Consider the following 24,366-nt stretch of genomic DNA (forward strand, 5'->3'; position numbering starts at 1 on the left):
TGGAAAGTTGTCCGTTTCCACAAGGGTAGCCCCTTGATTGTGTTATGAGTTCTCTGGCCTGTGCCTCGAGAGGCAGGCTCGCTCGTCCCAGCTCATGCCTGGTGTTGAGCAAATGTACGGTACAACATGGATGTGCTATCCTGATGATACACATGGAAGGCCATGTGGGAGTCCATGCTGGACACTCCAGGTCCTGGTCATCTTACATGGGTTTACATTTTGTTCTTAGAGACTTGGCTTTTGATATCCCTAAACAACGGAGTGTGCGCTGTGTACTCGGTGCCTGCCTTCGCTTGGCACTGCCCAGGTGCCGTCTCCCTGCTGAGCCTGCCGTCTCCAGGCTCACTTTCAGCTGAGCCCTGTGACTGCTGTTCTCATCCTTGTTCCGTTTTCCAAGACTCTGCAAGGTTCTCTTATTGTTCTTGCCCTTGGGAGGTCAGTCTGGAGCAAAAGACAGACTAAGAGCACCAGCTGTCATTTAGCAGCACAGTGTAGATGGTCGCACTGTGTGCCAGGCCTGTGCCCATGGGCCTCGTTTCTTGAGAGGAACACTTGAGTTGTTGTGAGAAGCTGTGCTGGCTCCCCGTGTCAGGCTCTCGCAGTCAAGGCTTGATGCCTTGGCTGGTTCTTCCAGATCCTCATGTCGAAGTTGATGTAACACACTGGGGCTTTCCTAAGACCCGAGAGACAGTTGCTTCATTCTCTTGATTAATGTTTGAAAAGAAATGCTTATAAGTCACCTACTCAGGCTAAACATCCCCTTGTTAATTCTGAAATGTTAAAGATCATCTCTCTATGAGGATCTGCTAAATCAAACCTCGGCTGTGGACATCTGCAAGTGTGTATGCTGGAGTATGTGTGGGTGTACTTGAAAGCGTATTTTTAAACAGGATGTGATCTTTAATCCCAGTTCAAATAGTAGATGATTCTGAAGTTGTACTTTTAAAGGAAAGTCATATCAGATACAAATGGAAAAGCCAATATATGTATGTGTGTTCTATCTGAATACAGACCCTTTTTGTGTAAGCTGTATCTATCCATTCCAGAGTTTTACTGTGTACATAAATGATTGAAATGTTTGGGAAAGGCTGGATAGAGCACATGTAATCTGAACCGTGGTGGAGTGGCCTTTGAGAATCTGTGGTTTGGTTTGGTTATGTTGGATCTGACACCTGCTAAGAAGCCTCAAAGGTAGGAGCTATGGCTGGATGTTCCAAGCATTGCCGGAGCTGCTTCTGCTTTTCCTTCTGGTAGAAGCAATGGCGGGGTGTTCCGGGTGTTGCTGGAGCTGCCTCTGCTCTTCCTTCTGGCTGCACACCTCACTCTGCACTCCATCAGAGAATCTGCCGGCTTTGGCTGGTGGGTATAGGATGGAGGAGAGCCATCCATCCATCCTGCCTGTTGTTTTCCGCTCATAATTTGCCACATGTCAAGCAGAGGTCTAAACACTGGATGATAGCAATGAGCGTAATGTGCCTTCGCCCTTATGAGGTCTGAAATAGAAAGTAAACATCCACAATGCATGTATCAGGAAGGCCCTTAATACGCTAAAGAAGACCTGCAACCAAGGATGGTGGAGGGGCCACTCCCCTCTGGAGGCCACTTATGTGGGAAACTTGGGGCTAACAAGGATTTAATCCTGTGCTTGGGGAGACAGACAGCTTAGAATGTTAAAGCAAAGGCTCTGGAAATACAGTACATGCTTACAAAGGAAGGGGGAACAAGATGATGGAGGGAGGCAAGGCACTGTAGTCCTGTTCAAAGTTTACATTGATTCCAAGGGTAGTAGGAGTCACTTGGAAGTCTTGGAGTGGAGAGTGGCATGGTTCTAATGAAAGTCCTTTTCCATCTTGCAGAGAGCAAATTAGTGGTGCTGATGTAGGAACGGGTAGAGACATCTATAGCAGTAGGCTTGGTAATAGAGAGGACAGCCTGAATGAGCGTAGAGACATTGGGCATTGCAGTGGTGAGGGAAAGGGACATAGCAGAGATGAATCTTTGACTCCACAGCTAAGTAGCTGCTACCATTTATCAATGTGTTGGCAGTAGGTTGGCTAGGATGGGTTCTGAAGGAACATGATTTTCAGTATGTCGTTTTGGAACATTATCAACTGTCATAAAGTGGTTATGTATTATATATATATATATATATATATATATATATATATATATATATATAGTGAGTGCTTTGAGTCTTACACTCACAGGAAGGATCTGAATTAGAGTTAAAAATGTGGGGCTCTTCATTGTGTTATTTAAAAACAGCGACAAGACACGATCACATGGTAGAGAAGACTGTAAGGCATGGAGAAGGCTCAGGACTGGGCTCTACGGAGGATGGATACTGGCGGCAGTTTGAACAAGAATGGGTCCCCTAGGCCCATATATTTAAAAAGCTTGGTCCCCACAGTTGGTGGACCTGTTTGGGGAGGATTAGGGGGTGTGGCATTGTTGGAGAAGGTGTGCCCCCTACGCCTCGAGATTGGTGTTTCAGCTACTGCACCAGCACCATGCCTGCCTGCCTGCCGCCATGCTCCCCACTATGACGGTCGTGAACTTTAACCCACTGGAACCATGAGCCCCAAATTAAGCATTTTTTTATGTTGCCTTTTTCATGGCGGTTTGTCAGGGCAATAAAAAAAAATAACTAAGACACCATCTTCTAGGGATTGGTTGGACAAGGAAAAGCCAGCAAAGGAAGAGAAACTGGTAAGGAAGGGAAGGCAAATGCAGATGTGGTAGATGCAGAGGCAGAAGAAAGAGTGACAGACTGCGCTCTGTGCTGCCACCTGGTGGAGCAAGGAGGAAAGATGGCTGACTGCCTTCCCTGCTGTCGGCTGCTGGAGTAAGGAGGAAAGAGGCGTTTCTAGATTTGACCATCACTGGTGATTGTAACGAGAACAGCTCTCGAGAGTGTCAGCACTATGCTGGAGAAAGACAGGAGGTCTTGTAGCATTGGCTCTTGATGGGCGCGCAGTCCCGCACTGATCCTGCAAGAAGGAAACTCCCTTGTGGGTTTTTTTGAACGCATCACACATTGAGCAGCTGTGGCCTACAGCAGCTTCCTGGTTGTCGTACTCTCTTACGTCTCTGGCTTACCTTCAAATTTATCATTTGTTCCCGAAGAATAATGTGCATAGCTGTGCCAAGAAAACAAAAATGTATTTTTCAATAAGATAAGTTTTTTTTTTTCCTTCTCATAAAGCTTATTTTATAGGCGAGGCTTTCAGTAGCTGGTGGTCTGAGCTCGGAGTTAAGGAAAAGTGTGAGAAATATTATACTCGGATTCCAGCCAGCGCAGCTTGTTCATTGCTGTTAATAAACCACTCCAGAGTGTCAGGGCCTTACAGCCAGAGGTCAGATAGTCACTCACTCATCCGTTCATTTGTTCATTCATTCATTTGTTCATTTATTTTGGGAGCCCTGGGTTTTGACCTTTTGTGTATGTTAAGTCAGTACTCTTGCCTGAGGACCACATTTGTCCACGTGTGCACGGCCTGTTATCAGACATCATCTCAGGCTCTTTCCGCGGGACTTCCACCAGGCCCTGCTTGCAGAGCTTTCCCTTGCAAACTTTGCTTCTCCCAGTGCCACTGAGGCATAGAATTTGACCTCCACAGTGACCTTCAGTCCTTTTGTCTAGAAGTGGCATCTCCCACAGGTCACATCAGACACCACCACCTCACAAGGGCAGACCTTGAGAGTAGACAGTGTGGGGTGGAGCCCAGGAATCAAGACAACCTCCGTGGGCTGTGTGGGTCACCTCAGTACTCTCTCATTCTTTTACCTAAGATCTTGTCAAGAAAAAAAAAATTATTTTGTTATTGTGTGTTTTCATTTTCCAAGAGCTTTCTTTAAAAATACAAGCATTTTTTTTAAAAAAAATTTCTTCTTTTTCTTTTCGTCCGTGGACTTTATTATTTACTTTCTCTGCCACATTCCAAATCGTGAGTGTGTATACCCTGAGCACAGTGTTCTTGCAGAGGAATGTTTCCTGCCTTGTGGGGCTTCCTGCAGGCATGCTTCCTGTAGCTCAGCCTGCCAGCATCTGTCTCTGCACCTTCTAGATCCTGGAAGCCGTGGTTAGGCCCAGTGTTGGGTCTGTGAGAAGAGGGGCTAGCTGAGGAGTAGAGGACAGACAGGAGACGTGATGACTGGTAGCCCCTCAGCCAGAGGGGTCTTGGTCTCCATCTGCCGTTAGTACTGTCCCTCTGGTCCCCTGGCCCTTCATCCTTCATCCTTCTTCCTGCTCCCTGTCTCTCCTGCTCTGGGGCCGAGCTCTGTCTGAAGAGCAGTGGCTTCCTGGGACTACTGTGTCCTCACAGCCACTGGATTTTCCCAGCTGCAAGGCCCATCTAGTCGCCCCTATCCTTGGGGTGGACTGTAGCCTCTTGTAAATGTATTACCTCGTAGGATGGAGAGTTCTTGTTGGGCTGCACAGGTGAGTAGTTAATGTTGTCTTTGATCCTGTAGCAGCTATCTTCCCTGCCAGGCTTGGTGCCCACGGACAAAGCAACCCATTCTTAGCTCACTGGTGAAGAGAACAGGACTTTGTTATGATTTCAGAGGATACTGTGACTTCTTAAGCCTGGCCTTGAGTAGTGCTCACAGCCCCCCCCCCCCTTTCTGGCTCTGGTCCTCTCTCCCCTTCATGTCCACTGTTCTCCCTCCTGCCTGTTTGAAGACAGCCATACTGGCCTCCTTGTTTGGCTTATAAACACATGCCACCCCAACGTCACCCTGGCCTGGCCACATATTCACTTTGTCAGTGTATTGGAGACACTGGCATGAACCACAGAACCCTTCCTAGCCCTTCCTCCCTGTGTCCAGCTTGTGTTTCTTCTTTGCTCCCACCGTGAGCTGACTTCATGTTTCTTTCTTCCCAGTGGAATGCAGTTTTGCCCACTGCTGTCTGCTCAGAGCACAGAACAGATGCACATAAATGTTTGGCTGAATGAGAACAGCCATGACAGGTGATGGATTGCGAAATACGCTTATTGCTAGGAACCTGGCATCACGGGGCCCTTCCTTCCTGCAACGTTTCTGTTAGACCACCTCCCTGTTCTCCTGGTCTTGTCCAGTCAGAACAGACTGGAAACAAAACAGACATTCGCTCCAGTTTTTCTGTGGCATTGTTTTTGTAAGAGCTAGTCTTTAGAAATGATTTTCGTCCTGCTTTATAGGGCAGGAAGAGCACCACCTTGCTTTAAGAGAAACAAAAACGAGACTTTCTTTATGATTCCTGGCAGCATTTGTGTTTCTTGCAAAATGTCCTTCTTCCTGGCTTTACTCTCAATGAGGTCCCAAAGTCACCCAATACAAGGATGCTAATGATGATGGTCGCTCTACTGACACACCCTGCTGTAAATAGTGTGGAATTGTAAAGTGAGAACCACCAGCACCCCTGCTTCACCTGAGTGGGAAGGGTGAAACATGATTCTTAGATCCTTTTTAAGCACTGTGCGTTTTATCTGGCAGTGTTGGTCATGCCAAGGCTACAAGGAAAGATGGAGTCTACTAGGGAAAATGGGAAAGTAATAAAATGTGTCTGGCAGTTTAATGTGTGTGGGGAGGTGGGGTGGTGGGGAGGTGGGGTGGTGGGGAGGTGGGGTGATGGGGAGGTGAGGTGATGGGGAGGTGGGGTAGTTGGGCACAGTTGTTAGGTCCTAAGGAAGCCCAGAGGAGGAGTGTCTAGGACCACTCTGGGAATTAGTACCTAGGAAGTGTTCCCAAGGAGAGCAGCCTGCACAGCAGGGAAGCAATGAACAGTGGTTCTGCACAGCTAGAACCAGTGACAGGAAAGCAGCCCACATCTAGACTCCATGGCCTGGGTCTGTCTCTGGCAAGGCAGTAAGGAAAGAGCCTGTGTGGGATACGCCCTGAGTCATCTACCTGCCAGGTACTCAGAGAGCTGCAGGGACATACATGCAGGCTGAAACTCCAGTAGAGTGTAAGATCTGCAAGGACACCAATCTGAAAGGTACCTGGTAGGAAGAGGAACCTGGACAGTGTGCACCCTGGAAGCCAGGGAGAAGTGTTGGGGGAGGGGATCTGATGTAGCAGGGCAGTGATGGGAGCACCAACCAGTTCTCTCCTCCTCTGCCTGGAGCAGGGGATGGAAACAGCACCCTAGATAGGGTTGGGGAGCCCACTTGCTGCAAGTGGAGCCCAGCTTTGTGTGTCAGCTGTCAGGAGTGTTCTGTGGAGCTCACTCAGTGGGGATTTTGTTCAGTGTGTGCTGGCTTTATAGGCAGCTTTCCTGCACACCGTGGTTCTTTATCTATCATCAGTATGGCATCCGATGTTCTATTCAAGACACCCATGAATACGATTCCATTATTCATCCCTGCCTTTTCGTTTCCTTGATTACCACTGATGATAAAAAGGCTGTGTGTGGTTAAAAGTATATTTTTCTGTGTTTTGGAACATTTCAAAGCAATAGACAAAACCTTTTTATCATGCTAGCTCTCAGGGTAAGGATACAGTTTCTCTCCTGAGATCTGCATCCACAAATACAAAGGGACACTTTGCACAGCCCAATTTAGAATATAAATCAGAAAGGAATTGATCTCGGACCCTCCCAGCAGGAATTTTGAACTTTGTGATTTGCTGTCCTCCTCAGCAGCCCTCTTTTTCCTTCCCCCTGGTGAGCCACCTCCTAGAAGCTGCGGTGTAATGCTGCTTCTGCACCCCTGGACAGTTCCTGCTAATTGACAGCTGCCCTGCAGCCTGCCACTGCCAGCATGCATCCAAGTCCAGCCTCAAGGACTGCTCACGTTTCTCAGTTGGGGGCTGCAGAGCCATGGTGCCCCTGGGCTCCTAGATTGTTCCTTAAGTAGCTTGAAACCATCCAACATGGACCCCTTTCTTCTGACTCATCTGGGGGATCTATTTTGGAAGTGTGTGTCATCCAAAAGATTCAGTCCAGAGGATCATAGGAGCCTTAGGTTTTTTCAGTACCAGATTCACTCACACCTTCAGATTATGACTATTTGGGATTTTTGTTTTTGTTTTTTTGTTTGTTTGTTTGTTTTGTTTTAAGAAAACTATGTTGTGTATTCTTGCTCCACAGTATCTCACACTAAATGAGTTTTATGTTGAATGTGCAAATAAAATAATGGTTATAGATGCTATGCTGGGATTATATTTCTAGGACATTTGGCAGCACCATCCATTCAGGGCTACTGTTTATGTATCCTTTTTATTCCTCCCATACTGGACCGCACAGACCCCACTCCCCTTTGTCCTCACTAACATCTTGCTGTCTTTAACAATTTGTCCTCTTAAGAAATGAATAACTACCGGCCACAAAAATTTAAGCCACACAGGTTCCCTTCTGCTCTGTAATTGAATGTTCTAGTCAGAGCATTTTTTTGTTACTTATTTTATTTTTCTAATACAATAAATAAGTGTGCTGCTATAGTTTTGAGTTAATGAGGATTTAAAATGAATTTCTGTATCTTTGTTGGCTTTATGATGCAGGTGCAATCTCTTGCAATAAATTACCAGAGCTAAACAGTTTAAGATCCATAAAGCTCTCTGCCCTGGATTGCTAAATTAATCGGTCAACAGCGAAATGTAAGGAAAATGTCAGATGTTAAATATTTTTATTAGTAGTAAGCTGGGAACTTGCGACCTTAAAAAGTTTATATAATCTTTTACAGCCCTCAGCCAAACCTAATTTTATTATTTTCCAGCAAAGCATTTTGTGGCCAGACTGTAGGCTACTGTGTGCGTGTGGATTTTTAATGAAAGGCCATTTAAAATACTTATTTTTATTGTAGGACCCAGCTGGGATATGAATCTGCATTTATCCAGCCTGTGGTTTCAAAGCACAGACTCTTCTAAGTACCATGCTAAATGCAGAGGCAGAGAGATGCATAGCCTTGGGAAAGGCCCAGAAGGAGCCCGCAGAGGTCTCAGGAGCACCCCTGAAGGAGTGGCCAGGGATTAGCTAATTCCTTGTCGACAGTGGCTAAGAACATGGAGTCTGAGGCCAGAAATCCTACTTAGACCTCAGCCCCATCATTTACAGGACGTGTGACTTGGGCTGGTTAATTTTTCTCACCTGTTTTCTTTTGCTTTTCTCATCTCTTCTTTTTTGAGACAGAACCTCCCTGTGTAGCTCAGACTGGTCTGAAAATGATGGTTTTGCTCGCTGAGCTGGGATTGCAGGAGTTCTTGACCACACTTAGGGGGCCAGTTACCTCCTTGTGTCAGAATGGCCCCAGCTACAAAGGAGAGAGTCCAATCCTTACACTAGTGTGGTACCCTGTAAGCACTACAAGGGTGTTCTTACACAAGTCCAAGTTTGCCAGTGTGCATCTTCATAAAGTTACAAATGAAGCAAATCCTATTGTGAAAACTACAGAGACCAGCTGCTTGTTTTGTGGTGTGTATGGGGGATGGGGGGTGACAGAGGACAACTGTCTGGCGTTGGTTCACTCCCTCCTTGACGTGTGTCTTAGTTAAGGTTCTGTTGCTGCGATGAAACACCATGACCAGAAAGGAAGTTGGGGAGGAAAGGGTTGATTCAGCTTATACTTCCATATCATTGTTCATCATTGAAGGAAGTCAGGACAGGAACACAAACAGGGCAGGAACCTGAAGGCAGGAACCTGAAGGCAGAGGTCACAGACTGACTTGCTCCACATGGCTTCCTCGGGCTGCTTTCTTGTAGAACCCAGTACCACCAGCCCAGGGATGGCACCAGCCACAATGTGCTAACCCTCCCCCCCCCCCATCACAAATCAAAAACTGCCTTACAGGCTTGCCTATAGCCTGATCTTACTGAGGCATTTTCTTAACTTAGATTCCTTCCTCTCAGATGACTTTAGCTTGTCAGCACAACATGGGTCCCAGGGATTGAACTCAGGATATCAGGCTTGCAATGCCATCTGGCCAGCCCCTAGTATTTGCTTTTGAACATAAGGTGATGTATTTAATTAGGTTGTGTATGGTGTACTGGTTTGGTCTCCGAGGGTTCCTAACTTCCAGTGCTGGTTTGTTTGTTGTCCTGTGGTCCAGGTGATGTTTTAACACTGTCAGGTAAGGAGGAACTTTCTAACAAGCTCTGAAGTGAAGTGAATGGTCGTGCACTAGCTGAGTTTTCTTTTTATGCAATAGGAATTCTCAAGGGAAGAGCACACCTGCCTGACCTGGAGCTCTGAAGTGTCTCCAGCTGGAAGTGGGGGAGGGATTGGTATAATGAGCTGCCAGGGGTATTGGAGTGTTCAGTTGTAATTAAGGAATGTGGCATTGGAACTGAGGCTTTGTGGAACAGCTGCTTCTCTAGACAGGAGGGTGGTGAAGCTAGGAAGGATTCATCAAGGGCAAAGGCAGTGTTGGCTCTGGAGGGGATGGAAACAGGTCTGTAATGGGGAGTCACCCACATTAAAAGAGAGGCTTTGGGGGCTGGAGAGACGGCTTGGTGGTTAAGGGCACCTTCTGCTCTTCCAGAGGACCTGAGTTTGATTCCCAGCACCCCTCATCAGGTAGCTCACAACTGCCTTAACTCCAACTTGGTGGGCAGGAATCCAGTTCCCTCTTCTGGCCTCTATGCCCCACACATAAACATACCTTAAAATAAAATACGTATTTGAAAAGAGAAGCCTGAGAGGTTAAATCCTGGAACAGGTACCCACAGTTTGAACGTAGTAGGAGTCTGTTGGAAGGCCCGTCTGCCATGCCAAGGGGCAGGAATGGTTTGAGCCCCAGGAACGAGCTGACCTAGGCATTTTGGATCAGAACATTTCTCAGATACAATTCTCCTTCTGTTATTCACTTAGCAGATACCGATTGATGGCAAGTGGTCCTAACCCTCTGTGTGCAACCTCTGGTCACATGCAGGAGCAGAGGGCACACATGCACGCCGTGAGCAGGAAGCCATGGCGTTCTCTCCTTCTACAGAAGGTGCTTCCTTTGGTTTCTTGCACATGGGGACATCCTTGCACATAATGAGAATGTCCCCTGGTGTGTTCTCACTGGTCACAGGAGTTCATAGCACTGGGTCTGGAATGTTTGTTTGATTGTTTTTTTTCTCTTTTATAATTGTGTCACGTAGTCACCGTAGTTTTGCCAGGCTTTTTATGCTCCTGACTCTGATGCAGGTGACCCACCAAAGGTGTCTCCCTAGGTTCAGGTGTGCCTCCAGCACGCCCTGCTCTCCTGTGCTGAGTTTGTCTTTTCTATTTCAGGGTTCACACCACAGCGTGAAACAGGAGGAAGCTCATTTTTTTCTAGAAACCTATAACCAGGCTTAACTGGGGAACTGCCACCGAGACAATGAGCGTAGCACATATACATTGTTGGCACTTCCCAATGAAAACAGGCTGGTATATAGGCCACTGTGGAGATTCCCGGAAGGAAATCAAAACCTCCCGTGCTGTGAGAATGCCCATCCATCCTTGACCCCCAACAGCGGTCTAGCATAGACTCTACCTGTGAACCTTCTGTCCACAGGTGGCTCTTAAGTTCTATCCCGCCCTCCCAAAGTTGAATATGGGAAGGACAGACGGATAACCTTTTAGGGCAGGCTAGTATTTTCAACCTTAGCACTCACAAACACATGTACTCCTCGTTAGAGTATGGCTTTAAACATGAAGCTACCTGTTAGAATATGGTTTTAAATATGCAGAATTTGAAATTATTTTAAATTTAATTCATTATTTGCTTAGTCTGGTTTCTGTAGCTGAAGCAAAATACCTAAATCTGGCTTACTAGTAAAGAATAGTTTATTCAGTCCCTGCTTCATGAAGCGGTGAAGCCCAAGGCCTGACTCTGGCGAGGGCTTCCTTGCTGTGTCATACTGTGGCAGAGGATGGACAGACAAGACACAGCAGACAGGTGTCTGCTCAGACCTCTTCAAAGCCAGTAGGCCACCTCTGATGACCTTTTCTAATCCCAGCCTTCCCCTCCCCCTAGCCATCACCTTCATATGCCATCAACATAGGAATTTGGGGAATTGGCTTTTAACCTTAGCAGCCTGGAGGGAATGAATCAGTAGTTAAGAGCACTTGCTGCTCTTGCCCAGGACCAGAGTCAGGTTCCCAGCCCATGTTGGGCATTCACAACCACCCATAACTCCAGTTGCATGGGATCCAGTACCCTCCTCTGCCACTGCAGCACCTACACACATGTGCCTGCATAGACATAAATAAAAAGAAATGAATCTGTGAGGTTTTTTTTAGCCAATCAACGTGAGTTGGGAATGCATGACAGTTACTTAGAAAGTTGGAATAAGTTTCTCTCTGTTCATTCTTGTTCCATCTGTGAAGTGAATTCTGTCTGTTCTATCTTAAAAATTCTGTTCAGACTTTTACTAGAAGGGTGTAGCAATATCCAGTGGGATTTTCCTTATTTAAGAATTTGTTTTTCAGCATGGTGGCCCTAGGTGTCTGGAGCAGGGTGGTCTTCCTAAGGAGACTTGTCAAATCGTGATCACCATCTCTGACAAATATGGCTTTTAAAGTGCGTCTCCATTGTAAGGGTGTGATGTCAACACAGCAAGCAAGAGCATCTCGAACATGGGACGCTTGTCCTATGGGTGCCCTAGAGGCTCCCATATGTTGAAAGGACAGAAATGGTGTTGTCCAGTTCCCATAGGAACACTGGCAACATTTGCATAGTTATCTCCGGTGAAGACATTTACGAGCATGGATAGGTCAGGGTGTGGGCAGGAAGGTGACAGGCTGGCAGACCATAGTGATGCTTGACAGCTGTCAGCTTTCCCTTGGTGCTGCTCAGATGAGAGGGTGAAGGACTGTGCTGATCTCTTAGACCTGGAGTGCCGGAATCATCACCGAGCTGATGGGGCCTTTGCTTACCAGAGGCCCCACATTGTGAGTGTGTCCATCTTTCTCATTCTCTCCCGGACTCCTGCTGTATCGCTGTTACACTACCATGAGTGTCCAAGATGAGCAATTTAAGTTTTTCCAAAAATATGCAAGAATGTGTAATTGCGGAAAACTCAGTAGTGTATATGGAGTCTAGAGTCAGACTCCTTGCCCTTTGCCCTTTGAGGCTTTGGGCCCAGTCCGGAGCCAGTATGCTGCCTCCTCCAGGGATGGCTGATCTTACCATGTTTGTTATAGGGATTGGGCGTGGCTGCTTCCACCAGCTGAGCTCATTTGATTTCTGGGTTAGCTAATGTGGAGGTGACCTTCACACAGGTCCTCTCTGGCCTAGATGACCGGAGCCTGGTCCTCCACTGAGAATGCATGAGGAAGCCCCATCTTACCACAGGGTGGGGCTCATACTGCAGGCTCCTCGCCTCAGCATTAGCCACTCTCAAAGGACAGGTGGCTCTTACTAAGGGCATCATCTCTGCAAACAGATTGTCTTTTCAACCTTATCCATCAATGTCTGCTCTTTCTCTGTCTTATCCTTATCTGTGTCTTATGAGCCAGCCTAGGCACCCGAGCAGCTTAACTGCTCCCCAACATCTGGATAAGCTAGGTACTCAGTCCTGGGTCTGTGTGAGCCAGGTGCTTGGTCCTGGGTCTGTGTGAGCCGGGTGCCCGGTCCTGGGTCTGTGTGATCCAGATGCTCGGTCCTGGGTCTGTGTGGGCTGGGTACCTGGTCCTGGGTCGGTCCTGGGTCTGGGTGAGCCGGGTGCTCAGTCCTGGGTCCGTGTGGGCCGGGTGCTCAGTCCTGGGTCTGGGTGAGCCGGGTGCTCAGTCCTGGGTCTGGGTGGGCCGGGCGTCGAGTCCTGGGTTTGTGTGGGTCGGGCGCCCAGTCCTGGGTCTGTGTGGGTCGGGCGCCCAGTCCTGGGTCTGTGTGGGTCGGGCGCCCAGTCCTGGGTCTGTGTGAGCCGGGTGCCCAGCCTGGGTCTGGGTGAGCTCGGTGCTCAGTCCTGGGTCTGTGTGGGCCCGGTGCTCAGTCCTGGGGCTAGGTGGGCTGGGTGCTCAGTCTTGGGGCTGGGTGGGCTGGGTGCTCAGTCCTGGGACCCAGTTCTGGGTCTGGGTGGGCTGGTTGGTCACAAGAGATACACTCAGCTGCTCACTGAGGATGGGCACTTACGGCAGGTGAGCTTTGCGCAGGCTGGCTATCCTGCACAGTGTCGGGGTCCTGGACCTGAAGAGAAGGCCTGCCTTTTGTCTGTTTCTTTACAGCAGCAAAGGGCAGAGCTCTCTCCTCAAGCTCCCCAGGATTCCAAAATAATTAAATTTTGAAAGGGGAGAAAAACAAATTAAAGGGAAAAAGCTTTCTTATTCATGGTTTAACTCTGGATTGCCTTGCCATTGTTTTCTGTTTGCATTATCTTTGATGAAAGCTCGTGTGTAAAATAGCTTTCTCGGGATCTAACTGTTCTTCCAAATGACATCTGTCCACATAGACTCTTGGTTGGGACTTAAAATCTACTCAAATAAAAGATGTGCCCATCACAGGCTCATTGAAAAGTGGATTTGTTGGATGGCCGTTTGCTGTGCCCCTGGCAGGAAGGTGGAGGCAGTGTCCTCAGGCATGTGATAAGCCGTTAGTCTAGGGTTACAGGCTTTTCCTGCCCCTCCAATGGGCACTTGCTAGCTCCACATAAGCTGTTGTTCTGTCCATTAAAAGTTTCCAAAAAAAACATCGTCGTCTCATTGTAGGGCCCACGGTAGACACCCTGAAAGAACAGGTGCAGAGAAAAGAGAGATGTTTTGAGATGACCCTCATTTGTGTATACAGGCTTGCTTTCAGGCTTATGGAAATGTGGGGAAAGATATATCCATGAATAGAGGTTGTGTGGACGGGTGAGGGGAAGACCAGAGTCCTCACTGATGACTCTTGAAAGAGCAGGGAGAGTCAGAGACATCCAGGAGGCACGAGACGGGTAAGCTGTGAGTCTGGGTGACACCAGGTAAGGTTGGCCCTGTGAGTCTGGGTGACACCAGGTAAGGTCGGCCCTGTGAGTCTGGGTGACACCAGGTAAGGTCGGTCCCGTGAGTCTGGGTGACACCAGGGAAGGTCGGTCCCGTGAGTCTGGGTGACACCAGGTAAGGTCGGTCCCGTGAGTCTGGGTGACACCAGGTAAGGTCGGTCCCGTGAGTCTGGGTGACACCAGGTAAGGTCGGTCCCGTGAGTCTGGGTGACACCAGGTAAGGTCGGCCCTGTGAGTCTGGGTGACACTAGGTAAGGTCGGTCCCGTGAGTCTGGGTGACACTAGGTAAGGTCGGTCCCGTGGGTCTCGGTGACACCAGGTAAGGTCAGTCCTGTGGGTCTGGGTGAAGGTAAAATTCAGCTTGAAGAGCAGATTGGGTCATACAGAAGGCGTTGTTGGAGACACTTGTCTGTTTACTTGCCCCAGAAAGGGAGAAAGTTCAAAGTGTAAGTAGTGATTGGAAGAAGGCAGTGGTGGAGGAGGAGGTGAGGGACAGGGACAGGGACAGGTGGGTCAGGTAGAAGGGGAAGAGGGAGCCAGTGTGGAGTGGTGAGAATGAACGAATGAACGAACGTGAAAGCCTAGGGAGCAGTTACCCTAGATCGACTTGGATAGTGGTCGGGAAGGGTGGGGCAAGGAGACATTTAGGGAAGACACATGAACAGAAGTGCACGGATTCCCACAGAGCAGGAACCCCATCGCACACTTTCAGGGCCAGTTAAGCTCACACGTTGCTAAATTGTGATGAAGTGACTGCCATTCCCTGGTGTCTGGCCCGCTGCTGGAGAAAAGAAGCCAGTGGGCTGAGATGAGAATGAAAGGGTTTCAGGAATTAATGACAGTCACAGGGCTGGCCAGGAATCCTAAACTGGGCAAGAAAGAACAAGGAAAGCTGACAGTAAAGAAGGCACAAGCGACTGACTGTCCTAAGAGCCTTAAAAGTGATAGATTGCCTAGGCAAGTTCCAGAAAATGTACCAGTTCTGAAGGTCTGGGGCTCCGTGCCTCTTGGAACATAAAATGATTCTTCATAGATGCTTAGCCCCAGCCAAAGAGGATGATAAAACCCCTGGGATCCACTTGATACAGAGTGTGTGGTGCTGTTTGTGAAGGGAGGAATCTCTTGGCTTCTCCTCATCTAGCAAAGTGACCACAACAGGAAGCCAGTGTGTGGTGGGAAATGCCTGGAGTACTTACTTACTTAACTTCCTGTAGAAGGAAGCGGTGGGGCTGCGTCCCGCCACCCAGCTTTACACCCGAAATAATTACACGGAAACTGTATTCTTTTAAACACTGCCTGGCCCATTATCTGTAGCCTCTTATTGGTTAATTCTCACATCTTCCTTTAACCCATATTTAGTAATCCGTGTAGCACCACGAGGTGTGGCTTACCAGGAGAGATCTTAACCTGCGTCCATCTCAGAGAGGAGAATCATGGTGACTGCCTGAAGCGTCTCCCCTCTCTTTCCCAGAATTCTGTTCTGTCTACTCCACCTACCTAATTTTCTGTCTCTTAAAGGGCCAAGGCAGTTTTCTTTATTAATTAACCAATGAAAGTAACATAGACAGATAACTCTCCTCCATCAACTTCCCTCCCCCCCTTCCTTCCTTGTGTTTTAGTTTTTATTGTATGTACTTTACTTGCATGTATGCCTCTGTACCTTGAGCGTGCATGGTGCCTTCAGAGACTAGAAGAGGTTGTCAGGTCCCCTGGAACTGGAGTTACAGACAGTTGTGAGCTACCAGGTAGGTGCTGGGAATCCACCCAGGTTCTCTGAAAGAGCAGCCAGTGCTTTTAATTGCTGAGCCATCTCTCCATCCTTGACTACTTTTAATGACAGTTTCCAAAATGCTTGCATGGGCTTTAGTTTAGGCTCAATTATTAGTAAAAGAGGAGTGGCGCATGTATTTTAAGAAAGAAATTGCCTTTTTACAGGGTGTTTTCTTGTCTTTTGACTTTGACAGTTTAAAATACTGTAACATCAGAACCATACCATCTTAAACCACGGTTAAGGGTCTTCACTGAAAACATGTGGGGCTTTGGTCCTAGAGCCAGGTGAGATTGGGGGTGATAGGCCAGCTCTAGGCAGTGGCAGTCTTACAGGATGGAGCAGCTATGGGGGAGCTGAAGTGTCGCACTGAGGGGAGCAGGTGAGGGTCTGAAGAGAGAGGAACATCTGTCCACCTGCCTGAGTGACAGTCAGGAGCTTCAGGGAGGGGAAGCTGAGCAGGGACTGGGGACAGTTCATGCAGTTGGGCATAGCTGGAGGGAACACCAGGTTTTGCACAGATGTTTCTGTTGTGATGGGGCACAGTGCCTCCTTTGTGCCATAGACGCCATTGCTTCTCAGGTGGCTCCTACTCTCTGATCCTGAGAAGCAATGTCCCTGCCACACAGCTATGTTTCACTAGTAGCATCCAGCGTAACTCTACACAAACTGTCCCCTCTGATTAATTCAGAATCTGCAGGGCATCTCCCATGATCCTACACTGCTGGATTTAGTCCGTGTTCAGCAGTGTTTCTTTCAGCAATCAAAAACAAAGTTGTTGTGGTTTTTTTTTTTTATTTTTATTGACAAGTTTAAAAAAAAATGGTTCAAAACCAGATGAGTACTTGACACTGCCCTAGTTGCTTTTTATTGCTGTGCTGAAGACACTATGACCAAAAGCGGCTCGGGAGTGGAAGGGTTTATTTGGCATCCACATTGTTTATCACCGAGGAAGCCAGCATGGGAGCTCAGGACAGAAACTAGGGCTGGCTCAGCCTTTCTCTACCATCCAGGACTAGCTTCCTAGCGGTGGCCTCACCCACAGTGATCTGGGCCTTCCCACACAATCAGCAATCAAGAAAATACCCTGAAGACTTGCATGTGGACAGTCTGATGGAGGCAGTTTTTTATTTATTTTGTTTGTTCTTTCAACTGAGGTTCCTCTTTCCAGATGACCCTAACTTCTGTCAAGTTGAGCAAAAACAACAACAAAAAATATAACCAGGATGCTACTACCCTGTAACACCTGTCCTGCCCATTCCTCTCTCCTGCTCCCTCTGTTTTCAAGGACTTTGGGATAGCTTTCTGGTACAGAGCTGTACCCCAAAAAGCCTCTGATGCGGTAACTCTAAAATAAAAGAGCATATGTTATCAGTTCTCAGCTTCCTAATGCTGCCTTAATACAGCTTCTCCAACCATAAAAGTCTTGCTGTGCTACTTCATAACTAATTTTGCTACTGTTATGAATTGTGACATAAATATCTGATATGCGACCCCCAAAGGGATTGAGACCCACAGGTTGAGAACCACTGGAAGCTCAATGCCCTCCAGCGTGACCAAGGTCAGCAGGATTTTTCCAGCCTAACTGAGCCAGGCCTCTTCCCATTGTCAGTTGGGGTAAAAATACCATGTCTGCTCAAAGAAAAAGCTATTTACGGGATTCTGTTTATCGCTGCCTGTAGCTTATCACTCAGTCTGTAGCTTATCACAGGAGCAGCATTTAATGTTCTCGTGCTTATCCTTTTCTTTTAATTCTTTATCCCAAAAATAATGAATATGGAAATGTTGGCTGAACTTACCCTAGATAGCCCAGATTTAGAAAAGGTTTATGAGGCTTAATTACCAACCCTGAGAAAATGGCTTTGTTTAGCCAAGAATAATAGGATTTCATGATGTCCTTGTCAGCTCGCTCAGCTAATCTTTTTTGTTCTTACTAACATTTGTTTAATAGTTGAACATAGAAAAATGAAGACATATTGAGTGTCTTGACCTTTGGAGAGGAAGTTGAACATGAAATTTGTCTTCAAGACAAGAAGTCTCCTTAGATTAAATAGATTGGCAGAGTCTGGCTTTCTAGTGCTGAGGGGGTGAGCAGCGGAGGACTGAACGCTCATTCTCTTTTGTGGCTCCATGAAGGCCCTGAGATGGTGTGATGGACACACGGGGTCTAAGGGAAGCTTAGCCTAAGGAAGCCCAGCTTGCGATGGGGGGCGAGGCTGGACTCCTCTCCCAGTATCCGATCCATGCTCTCCGTGCTCACCCGTCTCTGAGAAATGAAAATGTGTCTCGCTGTCCCATGCGCCCTTTGGTAGGTAGTACCAAATTTCTTCCTGCTGCTGCACACGTTGAACGAGAATTGAACAACTGGTTTTTTTTTTCACCTTTAAGGTCCTGTGCATGTTTTCCACATCATGCGGTAGCTAAGACTTCTGCTTTTCTTTATTGTAGGTTTTCTACCCCAGCAAGGACGGCACCAAGATCCCGATGTTTATAGTGCATAAAAAAGGCATAAAGTTGGATGGCTCGCATCCTGCTTTCTTATATGGCTATGGAGGCTTCAACATCTCCATCACACCCAACTACAGGTAAGCACGGGACACTTGACGACCTGGACGTGATCTTCTGCACTTAGTGGGGTCTGCTAAATCACATGGTTCTTGCTTGCTTGGTATTTCACAGAGGGGCAGGACTTTTATTTAACTTCTTGAATTGTTGTTGTTGTTGTTGTTACTTGATGCCCTCAGGAGGATGCATTGTTCCAGAAGTAGCTCTGAAGTCTACAGATGCCTAACTGCAAATGATTACCATCATTTGAGGTCTTAAGAGGACACTCCTGTCCTCAGGGCGTGTCGTGGGCTAGCTTGTCACTACCCTCTCACCTCTTCAGAGGAATGCCTTCATAGCTAATGACTGTATTTTCTCAGCAGAGGCCTAAAATAGATTGTTAATTCTTAGCCGTAAACACGTTTTATAAGTAGTCTACGGCTCATCCATTTTAAACTATTCTGTGATTATTTCTCAGATAATGGATGCTTACATCTAAATGTGTCCGTTGCTATTATTTGTTTAATTAGTTTGTCAGTTGTTTTGCAACTTCAGGATCCCATTCCTAGTATGTAGTAGAATTTGCCTTGAGTATTTTTAATAAAAGGAGTTCGTACTTGGAGCAGCAGTGTGAATAGTGCCTCATTTGAAGTCTGGTTCCAGATTGGCCCAGGATCCTTTCCATTTGTGAGGAGACTTGTGGACTAATGATGGCCGGGACACACTCATTCACACCCACAGCCAGCTGCCCTAAACCTAACTGCACAAAAGCTCGTGCCTTGTTGTGGACATCCAGTAGCTGAAACTGCTCATTATGTTAGAGTTAATGAAGCTAAAAGGTGGCCCCTGCCCTCAGAATCTTTTACATGAGACTGAACTACACTGAGGAGGTGGTTGTTTGCCTTGGTTGGCAGGACAAGGGACCTCTTGTATAAAATCATCATACAGAGCAGTATTCATGCTGCGGGTTCCAGTAGAGTGTCGTGGTGGTGGCACAGCCTGGATTTAGGCTGAAAGTTGCAGTCTGTCTGCTTGGAACCCTTCTCTGGGCTGCCATCTCCAATCTCAGCCGTATCTCAGTGGTCCAAACGCAGGCCACGTTGATTCTGAGGCAGTTATCTGGAAACTCAAGCTAGTTGGTATCTGTTAGACTATGGCATTGTTTGCTGCCACTCTTTATATAGCATTTCCATTGAGAATGCCGTTTACGTCAGGAATGGTGACACATGATTCATCCAGGGATAACAGGGCACACGCACACTGTTCCACATCCCCTTCACCCCGGTGGTCCCTGAGTGGGTCTACCGTGTCTAAAGCTAGCAGTCTCTCCATTTGTACAGTGAGTTCTTTTTAGACCTCTAGGCTAGGAATCAAGAGAGGCTCCCCAGACCATTTCATCCCTGTAGTGGATGTCGTCGTTTCAAGACAGACACTGTCAGGGATGCCTGAAAATGTAAAGGACCAAATCATTAAGTCATTTTGGCGAACTGGTCATGATTAGTCTAATTGTATGTACCTCACTCCGACTCCCTTTCATCTCCTCTGTGGCCCCACCCTCACCCCTCACAAATGAAGGAGGAGAGCATCAGAAATAGTGTTCAAAGCAAAATAATTATAACAGAAAGATATCACTGTATACCTTTAGGGTCAGAGTGAAAAAAAAAAAAAAAGAAACAAACCCAGGGTTTCAAAAGAGATATTTTTTTTCTGGACACTCCATGCTATAGTGTCTTATTTCTAGCACATTCAGCCTCGAGGCTTGTTCTTATCCCGTTCTGTGTGATCTCCATTCTTGCACATCCTGTATTGTCTAATTGCTGTCTAAATTTCCTAAGACACAGAGAGGTGCAGTTAAAGTCCTCCAGAGCTTGTTTCATCCAAGTCGAGCAGTTTAGACACGGTGTTACCTATTGACGGGTCTACTGTCGGGAGGGGCTGGGAGTCGCCTGGCCCGATGCTTCTGTTTGCCATGGTAGTCATTACATAGTGTGAAATGGGGTTTCTGATTGTTTCTGTGTAATGTCTGCACTGTGAATCTCACAGAGGATTATTTGCAAGGGCCGAAGAGTGAAAAGTTCTGTTTATGAACATGTATGCACTTTTCGGGCAAGTAGTAATCAGAAGTTATACATTTTCTGCTTTAATCAAGTAATATAAAAATATTGGACCTCTATATGGATGCTGTATTGCATGGAGAGATCTTAGGATACAATTTTACTTTGCAGTGGGGGGAAGAGTCTTGGTGCTTGTTGGGCAGTTGCTAGAAGATTAAACTCTCTTCACTGTTCCCCAGCGTATCCAGGCTCATTTTTGTGAGACACATGGGCGGCGTCCTCGCAGTGGCTAACATCAGAGGCGGTGGTGAATATGGAGAGACGTGGCACAAAGGTGGGGTGTGTCTCTGCAGAACCGTGTCTGACCTGACTAGGTCGTGCTGATCTTCCTGTTGGAAAGAGCTGGGGTAGAGAGAACTGAGAGCTTTTTGGCAGAACGAGAGCCCTTTTCAAACTCATTGCACAAGCCGTTCTTCCAGTAAAAACAGCTCTCTTCATATGTTGTTTTCCTTGGTAGCCTAGGATAACGAAGCACAATTTTTCAGACATGGTCCTCATAAAACATAATGGAATTTTTGTTTTTCAGCAACACCTGAGGTAGTATGGGAGATTGTGGGGGCTTCTGGTGTCTAGTTCACCTCCTGAAGGCCTTGCTTTTCAGTTTGGCATTATCTGGTTATCTCAGAAGAGGTCATAAAGCAGGCCAATTTCGGCTAGGAGGGAGAAAGAGCCCTGTGTCATGACTGCTTTCATGTGTGCCCAGCATTGTGCTGGGAAGGCCGAGTAGCCTTTAGGCACCAGAATTTAGCCCTTTTCTTCTCTGGTTTTTCTGTCTGTTTGCTGGTCCCATGGAACTCTTGGACTAGTCCAGCTTCATCCTAGAGGGCCAGGTTGGGATTGTTACCGATAGTCATTTGTTTAAATCCCTGTCTCTTCCTTCCCTCTGGAGCCTCTCACACCTTGTCCAGACTCCGTGCAACCAGACTTGTTCTTCACTTGTTATTTCCTTATGGTGGAGAACAAAGACAACTCTCCCTCCAGCCTCACTCTTCCCAAACTCTGCCAGCATTTACAATGCGGCTGAGAGGTCACTAGGGCTAGGAGTTGTCATCAGCACCAACCGACAGGCATCCTCTTTCACTGCAGGAACATCTGAGACCATTCTTCTCCACCCTCCAAGGCCTGGCTCCCCACATCAGTTCAGCAACAAGAGTGAACCTATAAAATGATTGTTCTATCTGCCTAGTAGGTCGTGAGAACCTGCAGAGGCCAAGGCCTGACTCTGGAGTCAGCACATCTTCCTAGGCTCCCTGACACTATTACAGCACAGTTGGTTACTCCTACCATACCCAGTTGTCACTGGATTTGAAACAACACAGGAGTGACTGTGATTTTTGACTTGATAGTAGGTGGATCACAGTTACACTGAATACATACTATGATGTGAAAAGATGGTTGAAAAAAATGTATACATAGCATAAATTTGACCTACATCTCAAAGTCATAGGCTAAGGGTAGCCCCTTTCACACATCTAATTTTGTGTGTTGTTATTTATACACACACATATCCTGGCCACAGTCTGATCCTGAGGCCAGCTCCAACTCCCAGATTTTCCCTCTGGGAGAATGGACCCTGTGGTCTAAAAGACAGGATGCCTTCGCCCTGGTTTGCTTCTACACACATCCATTAATTAGACCAACCATTGTCCAAAGCCTTGGGAGTCGACAAGTTGGAGCTTGACTACAGCCAAATTACTTTCTGACTGCTTCAAAAAGCTAATAAAAGGACCAGAAGGGGACCTTTTCCAGTTATAGCCTGGTATGCAGAACACTGATGTGTCTAATTCTCATTCTGCTCATTGAGCTTAAAATGTAATGCACTTTTAAAAATAGACATATACACCAAATGGTATTGTTCCTGGAAACTAAGTAATCCTAGCTGTTCTAATTCACCGGTAATTGCTTATTAAAATCTTAATAACATTTGTTTTGATGTGAAAAAAATTCTTTCAGTAGCACTGCTTCATGTTTAATTGAATTTCTGCACAAGTGGTTAATCTTGACTATCTAATTAGATCTGGGTCTGCTCTTTGTTCATTCCGAGGCAGTTACTTCAGACATCTTTGGGGCCTTCACCTGTACCTTCCCTCTGAGGGCTCTCTTTGGTTCCATACATAGGAAGGGTGATAGGTGATGGTGCGCTATGCGTCCCTGGGGAGACATGTGACAGTCAGGCGTCCCCAGTGTGCTCTGCTGCTGCACCCCCTAATCTCAGCTTTCCCTTGCACAACACTGCAGGGGGAAGGTCGTCTCCAGGGCAGGAAGCAGGTATGGCCCTTGCCACCGGCTCCGGTGGAGTGTGCTAGGTGGAGCTCAGAGGGCTGGTAGGCATGGGCGTTCTTGGTCCATTTCCCGTCCAGCTTCTTTTCAATGTCTTCTTTCACCGAGCAGATCATCTTTTGCTCTTTGGGGCTCTTGCCTTATAAGTTGTATAGTTTGTTAATAAAACACAAATTCACTATGTGGGCCTGCACTGTGGAAATGCTGAGATTTCCATAGTCCATAAAATTTAAATTGAGGCATTTCTATCAATGTGGCTTATGTAGCCATTGTTGACATTGGTCAGCAGTGGAAACTTCCGAATAGCTCAGCCTTGCTTTTTGTACTGTTTTTAATTGTCTCTCACTTTACAGGTGGTATCCTGGCCAACAAACAAAACTGTTTTGATGACTTTCAGTGTGCTGCCGAGTATCTCGTTAAAGAAGGCTACACGTCCCCCAAGAGGCTTACCATCAACGGAGGCTCCAATGGCGGCCTCTTAGTGGGTGAGAGCTGCGTTTATTCTTTCAGTCACGAGCTGCCCCCCATAGGTCTTTCCCCCAGCTCCATTTTACCTGGAGGCTCACTGATGGGAGTGGTGCAGAAACAGCAGAACTCAGTTGCATTTAAACCTTGGCTGCCCTGACTGCTCTACTCTCTATGGGCTAAAGCCACAGTGTGGCTTCCCCCAGCTGAACCTGATCATCCCCTGATGGTGCCACTCAGGCCTGGTAAGATGTGAGCCTCGTGGAACATTTGTTCAGACCTATGCTGTGTGAAGCCAAATGCCATGGACATAGAGAGGGGTACACACGAGGAACCTGTTAGTAGTAATGCAGAAGTGGAGGGAGTGGTTGGTATGATTACTGCCACCTGCTGAGCACCTTGTGACATAGATGTGCTATTATCCACATCTTAAAGAACACTGAGGATTAGATAGCCCCCCTCCTGTCACCGCACTGGGTTAATCCTGGCACTTTTCTAAGTTAGTGGTTAGTGAAATTTTATTCTTTGTTCCCTCGGTAGCACTTGGCATACTCATGATCATGCGCCCGGCAGGCTGAGTCCAGTGGGGTTTAAGGTGTTTAATGTTGTTACATGTGCAAGCAGCACAGTACATGACCATTTTCCACCCACTGCTCTTTGGCGTTGAGGGTTGAATGTTTATTTATCTTTGAAACATGTGGAGCATGTCCAAACATGAGTTTTTGTACTTACGCTTTCCCCAATAGAGCACGGTCTTTAGCCAAATGTTTTATAGCTGGTGATAGTTCAGTGATACCTGACATGCGTGACCTGCGGAAATCCCAGACACTGCTAAATAAGTGCACAGCTGGCTCATGAACGTCAAACTATAGTTGTCCAGAATAATTTGTTTCAATTTGGCACGGGTGAGGCTGAGAGAGGTGGCTTGGCTCTTAAGAGCACTTCCTGATCTTCTAGAAGGCCCAAGTTGGATTCCTAGGACTCAACATGGGGCAGCTCACAAATTTTCTTAGCCATCAAGAAATGCCAAGCATGTCTTTAGGTGTCAGGCATAGAAGGGCGAGCAAGACAGATGTCGCTATCTTCCCGGAGCTTCAGATGAGTCAGACATAAACCAAGGCCTGCAGGCTAACACAGACTATTTAGGGGAGAGGTAGTGGAGGCTCATGTCCTCGTGGATTCAGGTAGGTGTCCCAAAGCCAAACCAGAAAGGACACACTTGGAATGCAGCTCTCTCTCTGCTCTGAGAAGCAGGAAGCTTTGGGAGTCTTGAACCGATGGGGAGAAGGTAAGGGCTAAGAAGCTGAGCAGGTGAGAGGCCTCACTGAAGA

At 47.1% G+C, this 24,366-nt stretch overlaps 1 protein-coding gene across 1 annotated transcript in view; it reads left to right on the forward strand.

The window, feature by feature from the left end:
* The window catches only part of LOC119821134 (prolyl endopeptidase), a 107,925-nt gene that overhangs the window by 78,637 nt on the left and 4,922 nt on the right, over positions 1–24,366 (forward strand). Inside the window, exons 11-13 of the mRNA XM_038340013.2 lie at positions 18,081–18,217; positions 20,470–20,564; positions 22,924–23,055. Of these exons, the coding sequence (XP_038195941.1) occupies positions 18,081–18,217; positions 20,470–20,564; positions 22,924–23,055 (364 nt within the window). The remainder of the gene's footprint in view (positions 1–18,080; positions 18,218–20,469; positions 20,565–22,923; positions 23,056–24,366) is intronic.

The sequence above is a fragment of the Arvicola amphibius genome, chromosome 8 (assembly GCF_903992535.2).
Source record: "Arvicola amphibius chromosome 8, mArvAmp1.2, whole genome shotgun sequence".
NCBI lineage: Eukaryota > Metazoa > Chordata > Mammalia > Rodentia > Cricetidae > Arvicola > Arvicola amphibius.